Genomic DNA, 18,157 nt, shown 5'->3' on the forward strand with positions numbered 1-18,157 from the left:
GAAACAAAATAAACACAGTATCATACTGGGATTCAGAAAAATCAATTACTTCTAGGCTTCTAGATTTTATTCCAAATCTGATAATAGCTTCAATTTTTCCAGTGGCCTGAGAATGCTGTTTTCATTTTATTTCAATAGAATATACAAATCTTCTATTTAAACCTTAAAATAGATTTACTAAACTGTTCTTTAAATTTCTCTAATGAAAAGATAACAGAAACACCTTAAGATACCCTATTCACTGAAATAACTCATCAACTTTTCACTTCTGAAGCAGATTCAGTTCACTTCAGTCGCTCAGTCGTGTCCGACTCTCCGCGACCCCATGAATCACAGCACGCCAGGCCTCCCTGTCCATCACCAACTCCCGGAGTTCACTCAAACTCATGTCCACAGAGTCGGTGATGCCATCCAGCCATCTCATTCTCTGTCGTCCCCTTCTCCTCCCGCCCCCAACCTTTCCCAGCATCAGAGTCTTTTCCAGTGAGTCAACTCGTCGAATGAGGCAGATTGCTGCTGCTGCTAAGTCACTTCAGTCGTGTCCGACTCTGTGAGACCCCATAGACGGAAGCCCACCAGGCTTCCCCCGTCCCTGGGATTCTCCAGGCAAGAACACTGGAGTGGGTTGCCATTTCCTTCTCCAATGTGTAAAAGTGAAAGTGAAGTCGCTCAGTCGTGTCCGACCCTTAGCGACCCCACGGACTGCAGCCCACCAGGCTCCTCCGTCCACGGGATTTTCTAGGCAAGAGAACTGGAGTGGCTTGCCATTGCCTTCTCCGGTGAGGCAGATTACTCACCACCAAAATAAAGAGAAAGAAAAATAAGTGTGATTATCTTATTTCTGAGGAGGTAATTAAATTCTGAGACATCCAGCCTGTAACCAGCCCTCCCGAGCAAGTGAGGGATAATATAACTGGTACTTCATCAGTCTTTCTTCTTTTGTTAACAAAATGTTTCCACATTTCTTAAACCACGCAACCCAACTTACAAAGTAACATCTAAAGTGGTATCAAACAATGCAGGTCACTTGGAGAGAATTTACAGAAGATAAATCTTATTAATTCCAAAGTAAAATCTGAGATTAAAATACAAGATGTGTAAAAACAGGCACACATATTCAATGATTAACAGGAATGAAAATATGTAATCTTGGGTACTTCATTTTTGCTTTTCAGTTGGAAGACTTAAGGTAGGACTCTGTTAAGGTGGAGAAATAAGGAACTGCTCAGAGAGAGCACAAAGGCAACAAACCTAAAATCATCCCAAGGTATCACAAAGTCACAAAAACAAGGAATCTGTGGGGTACACAGGAGGCACGCTCCTACAGTCAGGAGAGAAGGAAAAGCTGATTGTAACTGAAAACAGCAGAGACCGTGGCAGCAAAGGTGATGCTGCATACAGAGGACACACCAAGCTTTTCTAAAGCATCCCAAGAGGTGTACTGAGAGAGTAAAGTCAAACTCTGGAACCTGGTGAGTTAGTCACTTCATACCGGTCTGAGACATGGACTTGGTGACAGAGTGGCTCCCAAACTGTAAAATCCTGTCATACTGACCAGCAGCTTTCACTCAGAAATATCTTAAAGGTGCTGTATGACCTCTGACAACAAGGCCACAGATGGAAGAGGTATCAAAAAGACTGAAAGGAAGGGACACAGCCTACAGGAGACAGAAACGATCTGAAGAGCACCTGGACAGCAAACACGGAAGAAACGAGGAGCATGAGAGATGTGGGTTTTAAACCGGAGGGGAAAGAACGGCAGTGTAAAAAGTCATGGGGAACCCCAGAACAGGAGAGAACACGGACGAAAACGGAGTATGTTTAGTTGGGCCATGTTTAGCCAAAAAAACGATGATGGAAATAGCCTGGAGGGAGCTGGAAACAAGAGACAAGGCTTAACAGCAAACTTGGGACAAGAAATTTGAGATATGCCAGAAAAATGCTAATCATAGGAAAGGGTAAGATATTCCAAGGCATAAGCCTAGAAAAAATGGGGCAATGAGCTGTATTCTCATAAGGGACCTAAGGACAAAGATACACTACTCAAAGAGACAATGAAATCATTTTTCTAGTAGGAAGAAAATCACTATAGTATGCTATTCCCAGAGGGCTTCCCTGGTGGCTCAGACGGTAAAGAATCCACCTGCAATGTAAACAATCTGCCTGCAATGCAGGAGACCTGCATCCAAACCCAGCGTCAGGAAGATCCCCTCGAGAAGGGAATTGCTACCCACTCCAGTATTCTTGCCTAGGAAATCCCATGGGGTCATAAGAGTCCGACACAACTTAGGAACTAAACAACAACAAACCCAATTGGGAAAAGGATCCACCAGCTCCCTTCATCGCAACTTCCTCCCTTTCCTGATTTACCAGCCACCCCAGAGACCCAGTTTCACAGTAAATCAGACAGAAACTTGGTTGACACTGGATTTCCAGAAGGGGAAAGCACGTTGTGCACAGATGCAGTGTGCTGCTAAGTGGCTCAGGATGGGCTGCTCCCATGGACACCTGCCGTCCCCACTGGAAATAACAGTGAGTCACACACACAAGCCTATGACAAAGGTATCACATGAAACCATGTGGAGTCCATGGCAGTGGTAAATATTAATTCAATATTTTATATAGTTAATACACAGTTTTGTGTCTTTGACAATGCCTACCAATCATGGATACTTACTCCTCTAGCACTAACTAAAAAAATCAACAAGAGGTTGTTTCAATTACATACACAGAGCAAACATGTGTATCTCAACACTAGTTCTATTATAAGACTAATAAAATGAATTTAGCAATTTTTAAAGCACCACAAAGAGAAACTAAATATGAAAGCTTTTAAAAGACATTTATTTCCCTTACAAACCTGAAGCAAAGTTTAGGCTTATTAGGTTGATCTTTAATCAAGTTAGTGAAAAAGGCATTATATTTACTGACTTGGTTATTATTTAAGAACTCTAGCTTAAATTATTAATAGATTACTTTAAACAAATTAATTTAATTTCCCCAAATATGCATGAAATTCTGCCTCTCTATTACAGCATTAGGAAATCTCTTCAAATAAATGAAAATATATTTTCTTATAGCTTTAAAGTCTTCCTTATACATTTCAATTTAAACAATATAATCTTAAATCTACAACAATTTCTACTGAGTATTTAAAATTCAATATTTCCCGTGAAACTGGAAATATTGATTTACTAAATGATTGACATCTATTTCTACTAACCCTGGTATTCTCAATTCTGCAAAACTACAGGTGGGAAGCATGTTTACTTTCCAAATGAAAACCTCACAGTACACACATTCTGCCACCAGATTCATCACTAGGACCACCGCCCCAACCACACCGGCCCTGAAAAGCTGTAATCCCACAAGCAAGAGCCATACCCGTGTGCATGCACTCATGTGAAAGTATCACACACACTAAATTGCACTGAGGCCGTGACAACATGCAACTTAGTAATGTGCAATATCTCCACCAGAGCAAGCGGAGTGGAGCATCGGGGAGAAGGGCGCGGGGCGAGCGGCCAGGACACCGCGCGCTCCGGGGGGCGGGACATGGTTTGAGGGCAAAGGGTGCATGCCACTAACTCAAAAATTCACGAAATGTAAGCCCAGCCACAAATGCAGTCAGTACAGAGGAACACTCATCCAGAATGGCGGAAAATAAAAGGTTCAGAAATTCAATGCGGCAGTGTTTATATCAAATAGCCACACATTTCAGAAGGTAAAGCTTGAAGAACAAGACACTTTCACTGTCTGGACATGCAGTTCACTCCCAACTTCAATTCCGGTTTTTAACTTATTAATGAATAATGTGAAATGAGTCTAATAATTCACTTAAGTGCAACAATGATGATGACTAATGATTAGCCTTATAAAATCTGACATAACTGATAATTTACAGACTAAACCACAGCCTCGGGACATTGTAATAATATTTTCACGGTCATTTAGAGAATATTTTTCCCTCTTAAAATCTTTCCCCATGAAGAAACATATTCCATCTTGAATATAATCCCTAAGAAAGAAAAAACTGACAGGAGTTTGTGGAACTAGAGCTCACTGTTCTCTCACATACATGAGAAATTTCTTCAGAGGCATCTATGTAAAACTGCGTATTTGAAGTCTTGAATTTGACCCAGGAAAGAAGTAAAAAGCACTCAGACTGCTAAAAATCATCCTGAATTATAATCTATAATTTATATAACTTTATAGTTGTGCTGAGAAAAATGGCCCAGCCTGTAACAAGTTATCTTGTCTGCACCATATTTTTCAGACTCACAGAAATCTAATAATTTTGAGAACAATTAGGACTGTTGTACTGCTCCTGAGGGTTGTTAAATTTTTTTCCATATTAAAAATAAAAATAAAATGAATGGTTTTTGCATGAGTACACATTAGAACTAAGACATGGGCTACTGTTACAGCACATAATTAATGTGTACGAATCCCAAGAAGATAAAGCAAATCTAACCTGTAAAGAGATATATATTTCCTCATATCGCTGTAGATGACTATACTCTAACCTCAAATTCCTTCCTGAACCAAAGACCTCAATTTTTAAAAAATTTTCACTGAAATACAATTTACAATGTTGTGTTTGTTTCAGGTGTACAGTAAGGCGATTCACTTATACACACATATATATATATGTATACAGGGTTATATATATATATATATACACTTATACATTTTTATATATATACACATATTTACACCCTCTTCCAGTATAGTATTACAAGACACTGTGTAACCTGTGCTATACTGAGTTTCCTGTGATATACAGTAGGTCCCAGTTATTTTTTATATATGGTACTGCGTATATTTTAATCCCAAACTCCTAATTTGACCCTCTCCATATCCCCTTTGGTAATCATAAGTTTGTTTTCTATGTCTGTGGGTTTATTTGTTTTGTAAATAAGTTTGTTCGCATCCTTTTTTTTTTTAAGATTCCATATATAAGTGATAGCATATGGTATTTGTCTTTGTCTGCAAAGAAGTAAATTTTTAGCTGCCAGCTTCATGTGTTCGGCTGAATAATATTAACAGTACCACAAATTTAATTAATCACTTTTGACACAACCACTTCCTCCTGGAGGAAAGCATCATGGTATACCAGAAGAATGTGTGATCTCCATCAGCTGGATGTGGGTGCAAATCACAGCTCTGCTTACCAATTCCAAGAAACCACGATATTAAAGAGTAATGTTTAAAACAAAGAAGATGGCATTATCTGATGTGGAAAAAAATGACTCAATGACAGATATTCAGAGGACGGTCAGCTATGCTAATAAAGGTTATGTCAGGAAAATATAGTATCTTTAAGTTCTTTATAGACAAGCTAGATAATTTTCAGTAAGACTTGGCTTAAGTCACATCACTTAGAGGATTTAGACAGCCTTAATACAGTTGACTCCGTAACTTTACCCTACTAGGAAGACAGAAAGTTATTTTTCCTTTTTGGTAAGAATATTTGCATAAACTTATCTGAGTCAGACAGATGTCACTTAGATAAACTAAAGTTAATCTACTGCTAGATTCAGTTCAGTTCACTTCATTTGCTCAGTCGTGTCCGACTCTTTGCAACCCCATGAATGGCAGCACGCCAGGCCTCCCTGTCCATCACCAACTCCCAGAGTCCACCCACACCCACTGAGTATCAATGATGCCATCCAACCATCTTATCCTCTGTCATCCCCTTTTCCTGCCCTTAATCTTTCCCAGCATCAGGGTCTTTTCAAATGAGCTAGCTCTTTGCATCAGGTGGCCAAAGAATTGGGAGTTTCAGCTTCAAAATCAGTCCTACCAATGAACACCAAGGACTGATCTCCTTTTAGGATGGACTGGTTAGATCTCCTTGCTGTCCAAGGGACTCAAGAGTCTTCTCCAACACCACAGTTCAAAAGCATCAATTCTTCAGTGCTCAGCTTTCTTTATAGTCCAACTTTCACATCCATACATGACTACTGGAAAAACCACAGCCTTGACTAGATGGACCTTTGTTGACAAAGTAACATCTCTGCTTTTGAATATGCTGTCTAGGTTGGTCATAACCTTCCTTCCAAGGAGTAAGCGTCTTTTAATTTCATTGCTGCAATCACCATCTGCAGTGATTTTAATAAAGATGATAACCAAAGGTCAAACAGGCTTAGAAGGGTTGCTGAAACCAAGAAGTATCTTTCCTGAAGACAACTTCACCCTGAAAGGTGTTACAGTAGACAATATAGTCCCAAACTTGGAGTCATTACATGGATGGCTCCAGGTGGATACCTGGGAGCACCAAAGGGGATACGAGCTTTTTTGTTTTTAATCCCATTTACTGTCTAATAACAGCTTCCCAGGTGGCTCAGTGGTCAAGAATCCACCTGCAAATAGGAGACGAGGGTTTGATCCCTGGGTCAGGAAGATCCCCTAGAGGAGGAAATGGCAACCCATTCCACTATTCTTCCTGGGAAATCCCATGGACATCGGAGCCTGGTGGGCTACAGATCATGGGGTCACAAGAGTTGGACACAACTCAGTGACTCAAACAACAACTATCCAATAAAGTCTAGGAGGAAAAAGGGGAAAAAAACCTAGCAAAGTTTCCAGAGAAAAATACAGTTTAGGTGCATGCATGCTATTTGAATGTAATCAAGGATTTTCCAAAGATTAAAGTGGTATCCTCATCAGCTGTTACATGAACACAGTGGAAAAAAAAAAAAGCCAAAATCAGTCGGACAAAATTATCAGGTCACATCAAGATTTCCATGGAAGACTAGTTGCGAGCAATTAGCATTTTCTTAAAAGTATGTGGAAAGAGAAATGCCAGCAAAAGATTCACTCTTCAGAGAAGCTTTAGATGCCTAACAACTTATTAAAAAAAGAAGCTCTCATGGATAACATGAGGACTTAATTTGAGTAGCTATTCAACAGAAGTCAAAATGAAGTAGAGTCTTATTAATGAGTTAAGAACAATGAGGGACAAAGGTGGGGAAGGAGCTGAAACAAGGCTGCAAAAGGCCTCTCCCTACCTGACATGATGAAAAGGAAAAGGGAATCAGTGACTTGGAAAAAGGATATGAAGAATAAAAGCTGAAGAATCAGCTCATTCAAAAGTCAAGCCTGTGATACATGGATATCAGATAACAAGATGGAAGTTTCTGGCCAGAACCTATGATACACACAGAGCCTATGACTTGGAGACAACTCCAAATTTCTCATTTCTAGGATCCAAAGTACCCCCTGCAGAGGGCACCAGGAAGAAACAGGAAGGCCATCTACTCTCCTCCATGAGCAAAGTCAGAATTCCTGACAGTAGGAGGAGGCTTCTGAGAGAATGTGAGGTGTATGTGTGGTGCAGGAGGGGCTTCGCCTGAATAAACCACGTGATGATTAGGAGCTAGAGTAAGAGCCTGTGATGGAAAGCTGATGGGGACAGGCCCCTAGATCTTTGCACATCACAAAGATCAGGACACTGAAAATGTTTTACGTTATCCTCACAAAGGAGATTTTAAAAATTTGAAAACACCAGTGTCCCTCAATTGTTTAGCACTGAATGTTGCATGGAAGGCTCAAGACAGAAAAACACGACTCTCGTGGAGGGCAGTCTCTGAGGGAAGCAAGAACAGCATAAATCTTCTCCGTACCTGATGGCTTCTTCCACAGACTGGCCAATAATATTAGAAGAAGGACCTGGCTGAGATAGTGGTGTCAGGCTTATCACCCACTTCACTGGCTTGTAGTACTCATCACTGGAACTTAACAGATAAAACAGTGTGGTCAGGAAAATTATCTGCAAAACAAAGGACAGTATCTCCTAAAATACCACATTTGGAAACTACAGGAAGGAAACACAAGTGGAACCAAGAACATGCTTTGCTGTGGAAGGCGTGTGACACGCACTCGTCTGCGTGTACGTACCAGCGACAGGACAAAGTTGAGCAGGGCGGTCCCGCTGTAGAACAGGATGGTCAGGAGCGTGGTGACGGTGGTGAAGAGCAGACTCACGTTCCGGCTCATGACGATCCACAGAGACTCTAAGATCTGCAAACATTTGAATGACGCTTAGTAAGGAAAATGGTTCGGTAAATGATGGGTGAACCTACTACAAACATTAGGCCGCCAGTAAAACATCCCTGCTATAACACAGAAATATATTTTATGATATAATGCTCTGTTTAAAAAACCAGACACAAAAAGTTTATACACAGCATGATTATAACTATGTGAAAATGGTACACAGAGAAAAAAGTGCCTACAGGAGAGTATGCCAGAATGTAACCTGTGATTGAATGAATGTAGCTTGTAGGACCACAAGTGCAGGCCATGAAATCCTTACATTTGTCTTATTAGTTGCCTCCCCTACCACCTTGCCATCTCCAACTTAGAACAGTCGAAAAATATAAAAACATCACTTCAATGACTTCACTAAAGTCACAGTAACAGAAACGAACTGAAGTCACAAAAACAAAATGAACAGATGGGGTCAGAGCTCTGCAACTGAAAATCTTTCCTCAGATAGATATGACCCTATATTAAGACCTACTGAGTTCATTTGATCCACCAGCAAATTCACTAGAACCAGATATTAATACATGTTAAATATTACTGAAAGAAGATGTGTAATATTTATAGCATGCCTATATGGTTTCATTTCCTATCTCTTCATGAATTTAAAGTCCTACTTGATAATGTCCGTTCTATTATTATCCCCAAGAGGACTACTGTATCTACTACTGTGGGCAAGAATCCCTTAGAAGAAATGCAGTAGCCCTCACAGTCAAAAAAACAGTCCAAAATGCAGTACCTGAGTGCAGTCTCAAAAATAAAAGAATGATTTCTGTTCATTTCCAAGGCAAACCATTCAAGATCACAGTAATCCAAGTCTACGCCCCAACCACTAATGCTGAAGAAGCTGAAGTTGAACGGTTCGATGAAGACCTATAAGACCTCCGAGAACTAACATGAAAAAAAAGATGTCCTTTTCATCACAGAGGACTGGAATGCAAAAGCAGGAAGTCAAGAGATACCTGGAGTAACATGCAAGTTTGGCCTTGGAGTACAAAACGAAGCAGGATAAAGGCTCACAGAGTTTGGTCAAGGGAACACACTGGTCATAGCAAATACATTCTTTCCAACAACATAAGAGACGACTGAACACAATGACATCACTGGATGGTCAATACCTAAATCAGATTGAGAGGACCATCCTCTCTCTTAATGGAAAACATGGAGGCAAGATGATCAGAAAAACACCTTCCATTATAGCTTTCAAAATGCTTCCCTAAACCTCACAGCAAGGTAGTGAGGGAAGCAGTGGAGATGCTATCATCTTTGTTTTACAGATATACAAACTGAAGCTCAGGGATTTAAAAAAACTTGCCCAAGGGCCTGAAGCTAATAAGTGGAACCAGAGCTGGGCACCAGAACTCCTAATATCTGGTTTTATTTTGGTGCCCTTTTCAAAAGGGAAATTCTGTTTTCTGTCATATGTCCAAGTTATACCATCTGTTCTATGAAAGGCATATCCATTCCTTTCCTGCCTCAAATGTACGACTTATAAAAGGCGTATTTTGTTGTCCTCGGTGTTTCTTGCAAGCCTCAGCTCAGCCTTCAGGAAAGGAGTTTGGAAGGCTAGTTTCATTTACAATAACTCCTTACATAAAATCCTGCAAATGCTTCATGATGCCTACAAAAATATGCATGATTGACTGTTTGACCTTGTGGGATAAAGAATGAATGAATAATGCCACTGATTCTAAGAAACAAACCAACAATGCCCTTACTTGTGATTTTGACAAGCATTCTTTTGGGGAATTCAGTCTTTTGGAATTTTTATCAAAAATTAAAAAAAAAAGATTCTGGGTCATACTGATATGAAATACACTGTGGTAATTCTTAAGAAATTAACGGAATACATTAACTGTAGACTGGTAGTTGCCAGCCACAATCCAGTAACTTTTCTATGTACTCAAATGGATTAAGAAGAAAGGTTCAGAAAATAGGAAATAGATGTTGGGTATTGAATCAAGGGCTGACCTTGACAGTTTCTTAAAATTTTTTCTGATGAGATAGGTGGTGATGTTAAAGAATGTGATTTTTTTTAATACTGTATAATAAAATATGTCAATATTTAGAAATTAGTGAACATTAATTCCAAATGACCTGTGCACATTACAAAATCAGGTAAGGGTGAAGGATCCATTCCTAGCCAAGACAGATCCATGGACCCTAATATAAGAGAGTAGAAAAAGTTCACTGATATCAAATTCCACACTGCAACCAACCTTAAAGAAATACCATCTGCTGAGTGTCAGAGGAGTATCAAAGAATTGTCACAATGATCTGAAAAGGTTATTAAAAGACTTCCCTCTCTTTTCCAACTACAAATCTGTGTGAGGCTGGATTTTCCTCACATACTTCAACCAAAACAACATATTCCAACAGACTTGAGTACAGGAACAAGTATGAGAATCCAGACAGACATTAAATAGGTTTGCAAAAATGTAATGAGAGCCACTCTTATCACTAAATCATTATTTTGTTTTGGAAAATGGTTATTTTTCAAACATAAAAAGCATGTTCTTTATGTCAACAAGTAACATTATATTTTAGTGAGCTGTTAAATATTTTTAAAGTTCTCAGTTTTAACTGCTAATACAATAAATACCAATAGAATGCACTAGCAAAAGCTCTTTGGAGCTCTCAGACCAAAAAGTTTGAGAGCCACTGAACTAGAGAAAACAGAGGGAAGGGATTATCAAAAGCAACATTCTTAGAAGTGAAGGACATGAATTTCTAGATTTAACTTCAAGCTATCACAGCTATATTAGGCGACTGGGAGGACGGGAAAATGTGAGTGCGGCAATGGGCAAAGGGCCCAACAGAGTCGTAAGAAAACCCCGGGGGAGCAGTAAGGAGGCGCGGAGAGACTTGTATCTTCATCTTCCATGTCAGAAGCCGAAGATAATACTGTGAAACCAAGAAAGAGCAGCATAAATATTATTTTAGAAATTTAAAGGTAAATACACAGAGAAAGTTAAAAGAATGCAGAGCTCTGGAGAATGAGACTGAAGGGGGGAAGCAAAGAGCAGGGGCAACACTATTCGTTATTTAACACCTTAAAGTATCTTCAACTTTTCAGCTATAGTCATCTCTTGTTCTGATAAAAATTAAAATTTAAAAACATCCAGCACAGCAAACCTCCACTTTTTAAAAAATTTTATTTAAAAAAAAATTTTTTTTTTAATGTGGATCATTTTTTTTTAAACTCTTTATTGAATTTGTCACAACACTGCTTCCATTTTGTTTTGCTTTTTTGGCACCGAGGCATGTGGGGTCCTAGCGCCCCAACTAGGAATCGAAGCTGCACCCTCTGCACTGGAAGGACTTTTCCCAACCACTGGACCACCAGGGAAGTCCCAAACCTCCATTTTTATTAACACGATAAGAGTTACAAGTTTATTCACAAGAGAGGATTTCTCATCTCTGTGAAAAGCCGCAGGCCGAGAGGCCTCACAAAGTACGCCATGGAGTGAAACTCAGCAACACTGCCAACTGTTCCTTGCTGCCTCCAATCTTTTGGAAAACAAGGCAGGATGGTGCATGAAGGAAGAACAGGAGGGATGACAGAAATCTAAGCCTTTAAACATCCAGTGTCTCTATTGTAACTGGAACCATATTTCTATCTGCCAAAGGACTTCACCAACCAAAGGCAGTTCCCTTGCTAGTGGTTCAACCAGGGGCATTCTGATCAGTCCAGGGGATGAGGACGCCATCCTCAGAACCTGGGCGTCACAGCATCGTGCATGCGTCCTGAGTCAGCATCTCCTGGTCACTCTTCAACCACAGAGGAGCTATCAGGGGAGCTACACTTGAGGCCGATGGCTTTTGGACAACTTTCTGGTGCATTCAGAATTCTCAAAACTGCAAAATCTCATGGCATTAAAAACAGGGTACTGAAAGACATCTACGTGTGTGAAAAAAACCTGAGAATTAGAGTCTGTTTTTTCCTAAGTCCAATTTAATTAAAAAATACTATTTCTTACCGAAAGAAATGTCTCAATGTTCTCGTGGACAAAGGAAGCGATATCCTGCCAGTCGAGGATGTCCCCCAGCCAGCTATTCTGACGGCTTATGTGCAGCTTGTGTCCTCTGTGCCTTCCGGAGTGCGACACGTTCTATGGAATAAAACAGTTCAGACATGAAAGCCCGCCTTAACCCAAAGACAAGAAGACATAGAAACAGCCCACTTTGTTTCAGGTCCACTGAGCAGTTTAGTAAATATACAGAGGTGAGAAACTTCACATTTCATCAGAAATTAACAAACAACTCCATCAAAAAGACCCGAAATATATTTTTCTGTTTATATTCTAGCTACTGTGTCTCAGCCTAGCTTAAATGCATCCCCCCTAAGCATGTTCATGAACACACTTTACTCATCAGTATATTCAACTGAACAGCATGTACTTTCTTCTTATTTTTCATCTTTCTCCCCTCTAACCTTTCTTTAAAGTCTCCCATTTTTGCTTTTTCCTCCTTTCCTCATCTACCTTATCACTCTTCCAAAAAAGCTAGAGGACAGAGAGAAATAAAATATGAAAAAGTATAACTAAAAGCAATATTAAATGGTATGTATTAATCATATCTCAATAAAAGAGGGGAAAACAGAATATGAAAGAGAAAGAAGGGTGCAGAGGAGAAATCTAACTTGTCTATCTGGAAAAGAATTACATCGGCAGATATGCAGGAAAAACAGATGTGAAAGGGTGATGAATAAACAAAGTGACTAGTAAGGTTAAAATTTAGAAATAGAAGTAGATTCTTAACATTTTGCATGTGTTTCCATTTTCGCACTTTCCCAAAAAGCCCAGGGATGCCAATCTTCATTAGCAATGAAAACATTAGGTCCTAGTAAAAGAGGTAAAGAAAGCAATGCACTTACCCACTTACAAACCTATGCTTTAAAAACTCTGACCTGACCTCCCTGGACATTCAGGAAGCTCAAAGTGGGTGAGGGACAGTAAAAGCTGTTTGTGTATAAGCAGAAGCCCCAGAATCAGCAGAAGAAACAGATACAACCTTTGTAACTGGCTCTTCAGCAGATATCTACCCAGAGATTCCCCAGTTAGGTTTTGCTTGGTTTTAATATTTATTTATTTATTTGGCTCCACTAGATCTTAGTTGAGGAGAAGGCAATGGCAAGCCACTCCAGTACTCTTGCCTGGAAAATCCCATGGACGGAGAAGCCTGGTGGGCTGCAGTCCATGGGGTCGCTACGAGTCAGACATGACTGAGCGACTTCACTTTCACTTTTCACTTTCACACATTGGAGAAGGAAATGGCAACCCACTCCAGTGTTCTTGCCTGGAGAATCCCAGGGACGGGGGAGCCTGGTGGGCTGCCGTCTATGGGGTCACACAGAGTCGGACACGACTGAAGTGACTTAGCAGCAGCAGCAGATCTTAGTTGTAGCTTGTGGGGTCTTTAGTTGCGCCAGGCAAACTCTTAGCTGTGGCATGTGGGATCTAGCTCTCTGACAAGGGCTCAAACCCAGGCCCCCTGCACTGGGAACTCAGTCTTAACCACTGGACCACCAGGAGGTGCTCCCAGTTAGTTTTAACTCCCAATTTTTGAAAATCCCACAAAACCCATCACCATTCCTTCAACTTCTCCTAGGCAAGAGCCAACAAAGGTCTGTGTAGTCAAAGCTATGGTTTTTCCAGTAGTCATGTATGGATGTGAGAGTTGGACTATAAAGAAAGCTGAGTGCAGAAGAATTGATGCTTTTGAACTGCAGTGTTGGAGAAGACTCTTGAGAGTCCCTTGGACTGCAAGGAGATCCAACCAGTCCATCCTAAAGGAAATCAGTCCTGAATATTCAATGAAAGGAGTGATGCTGAAGCTGAAACTTCAATACTTTGGTCACCTGATGTGAAGAACTGACTCACTGGAAAAGACCCCGATGCTGGGAAAGATTGAAGGCAGGAGGAGAAGGGGATGACAGAGGATGAAATGGTTGGATGGCATCACTGACTCGATGGACATGAGTCTGAGTAAGCTCCGGGAGCTGGTGATGGACAGGGAGGCCTGGCGTGCTGCAGTCCATGGGGTCACAAAGAGTTGGACACGCCTGAACGACTGAACTGAACTAGCAAGAGCACACAATGCCAAGCAGGTCACTAGGGAACATATGCAAATTTTCAATTGCACCCTCCTCCCCGTTACCCAAGCTAACTCTGCCCCACTCGATCTCTCTCCCCCTGCACAGGCATCTTCCACAGCACAGTCCCTGATGGCCCACGGGCCCTGCCAACCCAGTGTACAGAACGGCCCGCACGACTACCTGCTTTCAAACCATCATTTTTATATTTAGTCAAAAATGATACACATCAGTACAAGTAGCACTAAAGGTTTATTTAAAATAAAATAATTATCTCTAAACTTTCGGATCTATTTTCACTTCCTCAAAGAAAAAGTTCCTAATGTCCAGAGCTGTACTGTCCCAAACAGTAGCCATTACCCACTTGTGGCTACCGAGTACCTAAATATGCTCTTAGTGTAAAAGATAAACCAGACCTCTAACACTCAGAATGGAAAAGATTTTATATGTATGTTATATATAAAATATAAAATCTCATTACTTTTTCATTCATTTCATATGGAAATGACATATATTGGGTATACTGTGTTAAGTAAAATACATTATTAAAACGAATCTCATCCATCCTAGTTTTTTTTCTCTCTTTTTTCTTTAATGCAACCACCAGAAAGTTAACATTACATATTCAGCTTGCATCACACTTCTACTGCACAGATCTGGTTAAGAGGATGAGACACTGTTGAGGATAATGAAAAGCGGACAGAACACCGATAACAGAGAAACTGGTGGGTTCTGCCATGTAGGTTAATCATCAATTCAAGCTGACTAAACAACCTGAGGTTTAAGACCTTGCAGCTTAAAAATGTCAATAAATGAAATCCCAGTGTTAACACAATACAACCTAGTCAATGAGTCCATAAAAGGACACTGTTAGTTTACAACTGAAATCCTTAGCTAAAATAACTTACCTTTACAAACCAAGAATGATACAGCCTATCCCAAAGTTCTAGTACCTGTTTTTCAATTACGGCCGTATTATTCACCTTATCTCCGAGAATTTTATGAAGCTGGAAGGAATACAGATATAATCTGAGTTAGTGTTTCAGGCAACAATCCAGTAAAATTAATACATGCTGGTCTTTACATTTGTTCCAAATCAAACTAAAAAGTCCCAGACTATTTAATTGCCTCCAACCACATTGTTCTTTCCTTAAACTCTACTCAGTATTTCCAGTAAATACTCTCTCTCCCGTCTTTTTGCTTCTTTATTCTTTTCTTTATTCTTAGATTTCTAAGAAAACTTCTTTGGGTCTTAAGAGAACGAAGCCATGCTTACTGACTTTTCTGATCTCATCTGCCCAGAGAAAAATCTTCTCCAAGTGACCCCGGTGCTCATCCATTATATGGAAGTGTCATGTTACATTTACCACTAGTGTTAGAATTACCACACAACTTTAGGCAAAATTTTAGAACCTTAGCTATAAACGCAAATCTTCCTTTGAATATGCTGAGAGATGTTAGGTCTCAGTGTGTGTTATTTGCTCAGTCGTGTCTGACTCTGCCACCCCATGGACTGTAGCCCGCCAAGGTCCTCTGTCCATGGGATTCTCCAGGCAAGAATGCAGGAGTGGGTAGCCATTCCCTTCTCTAGGGATCTTCCCAACCCAGGGATTGAACTCGGGTCTCCTGCACTGCAGGCAGATTCCTTACTGTCTGAGCCAGAGATGTCAGGTCTCAGAGTTATGATCAATTAGACTGGCTTCAGGGTTTGGGAAATCAAAAACACTAAGACAAGATAACTTGGAGAAAGCTATTCATTATAGTATCTCATCCTACATTCTACGTGTTACTAAAACCATATGGTAATCTTAAAGACGCTTTTAAAAAGACAATGATTTGTTGCCCACTTAATATAACTGCTGCCATTTTTCCCTCTGCAACTTTCTGCCTGCTTACATAGATATAGTTTAGAAGTCTATATTTTCTTTTACATCATAAGTATTTCATTTTTACTTTTCAACACTAACCTTTATTTTTAATGGTTTCATATCAGCTAAGCTTTTCTATTTAATCAATCATAGGACACAGAGATGGTTCCCAATTTATAATGTCACAAGTAACACTGCAATAAATACCCTTATGCAACTTTTTTATTACTAACATTAAGATAAACATACAGGAATCAAAGGAAATAAGCATTTTAATGACTTCGGTGAAACACTGCTAAACTGTCTTCTATAAGGACTATACCAATTAATACTTTCCAATATTGTATGAAAGAACCAATGTTTCCCAAACCTTATAAACTGATAAATTATTAAATTATTAGATTATTTAATAGGTGTGAAATGGTAATAATTATTTACATTTTTCTTTAGTGATAAGAGTGACCATTTTCCATGTCGGTTTTCAATGTGTATTTCCTTTTGTGTGACCTAAACATACCTTTTGACCATTTAATGCTGATCTTATGGATACCTGAACCAGTTTTTTTGACATATTTGATACAAATATATCTGCTCAGTGTTTTCTCTTACATTTGATTTATTCATCAGTTCAGTTCAGTTCAGTCGCTCAGTCATGTCCGACTCTTTGCGACCCCATGAATCACAGCACACCAGGCCTCCCTGTCCATCACCAACTCCCAGAGTTGACTCAAACTCATGTCCATCGAGCTGGTGATGCCATCCAGCTATCTCATTCTCTGTCGTCCCCGTCTCCTCCCGCCCCCAATCCCTCCCAGCATCAGTCTTTTCCAGTGAGTCAACTCTTCTCATGAGATGGCCAAAGTATTGGAGCTTCAGTTTTAGCATCAGTCCTTCCAAGGAACACCAAGGACTGATCTCCTCTAGAATGGACTGGTTGGATCTCCTTAACCAAAGACAAATTAGTGAATATAAAAGCCATTCATCTTTGCATAGTATTTTACAGTTTACAAATGGCTCTCACCTACATTCTGTGAGCTTTGCAACAATCTCAACAAAGTTAGACAGAGAAAGGTTTGGTTAACCCTTTATTCTTTTAAAATGAGAAAACAGAAAGAATCTATGATAGGCCCAAGGTCATGCAGCTAGGAGCTGGGATTCAAAGTAGCAGAGTTAGGATCAAAAGTTGTCTACTCTTCTTTCCCCTATCGCATATAGAACCTATGAACAAAGAACACCTAACAGAGAAATTATCCACAATCATTAAAAACCACCATTACCCCTATTCTAACTCTCCCTACTTATCTTGTTTTTTAACAGTCATGGGGACTAAGTTTTATTTATTTATTCATCCACAGTGTTTTGGCTGTGCTGCGTCTGCGTGGTTGTGGCGAGCAGGGTCCCTCTCTAGCTGCAGTGTGCGGGCTTCCCAAGGTGCAGGCTTCTCTTACTGCAGAGCCCTGGCGCTAGGCATGCAGGCTACAGTAGTTGCGGCACACGGGCTGAGCTGCCCATGGCAGGTGGAAGCTTCCCTGATCAGGGATGGAACCCGTGTCCTCTGCCTTGGCAGGCGGATTTTTAAACTGGACCACTAAGGAAGACCTCTACTGACTTTAACTGTGTTTTTTATATATTATGACTGTCAAGATTCTCACAGTCCTATGACCCAGTCTGTCAGCCTCTGGGATCTCCTTTTACCTGAAGAGGCCTAAAATGGTCACAGACAGCCTCCAGTTTTGGCTGCTTTCACAGTGGCCTTTACTGCAATAAAGCACTATTTCAAACTGACATCTCCTTCAGCTGTCTCACTCCCAGCACAACGGTGAATACTAAAATACCACGACTATTAACTAAAAGGAGTTGCTGCTGTTTAATCGATAAGTTATGTCTGACTCTTCTGCGACCCCATGGATGGAAGCTCGCAAGGCTCCTCTGTCCATAGGATTTCCCATGCAAGAATACTGGAATGGGTAGCCATTTCCTTCTCCAGGGGATCTTCTTGACCCAGGGACTGAACGCGCATCTCCTGCACTGGCAGGAAGATTCTTTACCACAGAGCCACCTGGGAAGCCTAACTCAAAAGAGAGTTCAGCAAAATTTTGCAGCATGTTCTAAAACACTTATTTGTGGTGCTATCAATCATAGCAGA

The 18,157-nt window shown here is 40.3% G+C and overlaps 1 protein-coding gene across 2 annotated transcripts in view; it reads right to left on the bottom strand.

Annotated features, from left to right (window-relative positions):
- Nucleotides 1-18,157, bottom strand: part of TMEM245 (transmembrane protein 245) — an 80,790-nt gene that overhangs the window by 20,612 nt on the left and 42,021 nt on the right. For both annotated transcript variants that reach the window (XM_055427536.2, XM_055427537.2), the window contains 4 exons: nt 15,052-15,150; nt 12,030-12,161; nt 7,903-8,025; nt 7,629-7,774 (listed from right to left, as the gene is read on the bottom strand). In XM_055427536.2, the coding sequence (XP_055283511.1) occupies nt 7,629-7,774; nt 7,903-8,025; nt 12,030-12,161; nt 15,052-15,150 (500 nt within the window). The remainder of the gene's footprint in view (nt 1-7,628; nt 7,775-7,902; nt 8,026-12,029; nt 12,162-15,051; nt 15,151-18,157) is intronic.

Source organism: Moschus berezovskii, chromosome 7 (assembly GCF_049115385.1).
Source record: "Moschus berezovskii isolate FMDL1 chromosome 7, NW_MosBer_1.0, whole genome shotgun sequence".
Taxonomy (NCBI): domain Eukaryota; kingdom Metazoa; phylum Chordata; class Mammalia; order Artiodactyla; family Moschidae; genus Moschus; species Moschus berezovskii.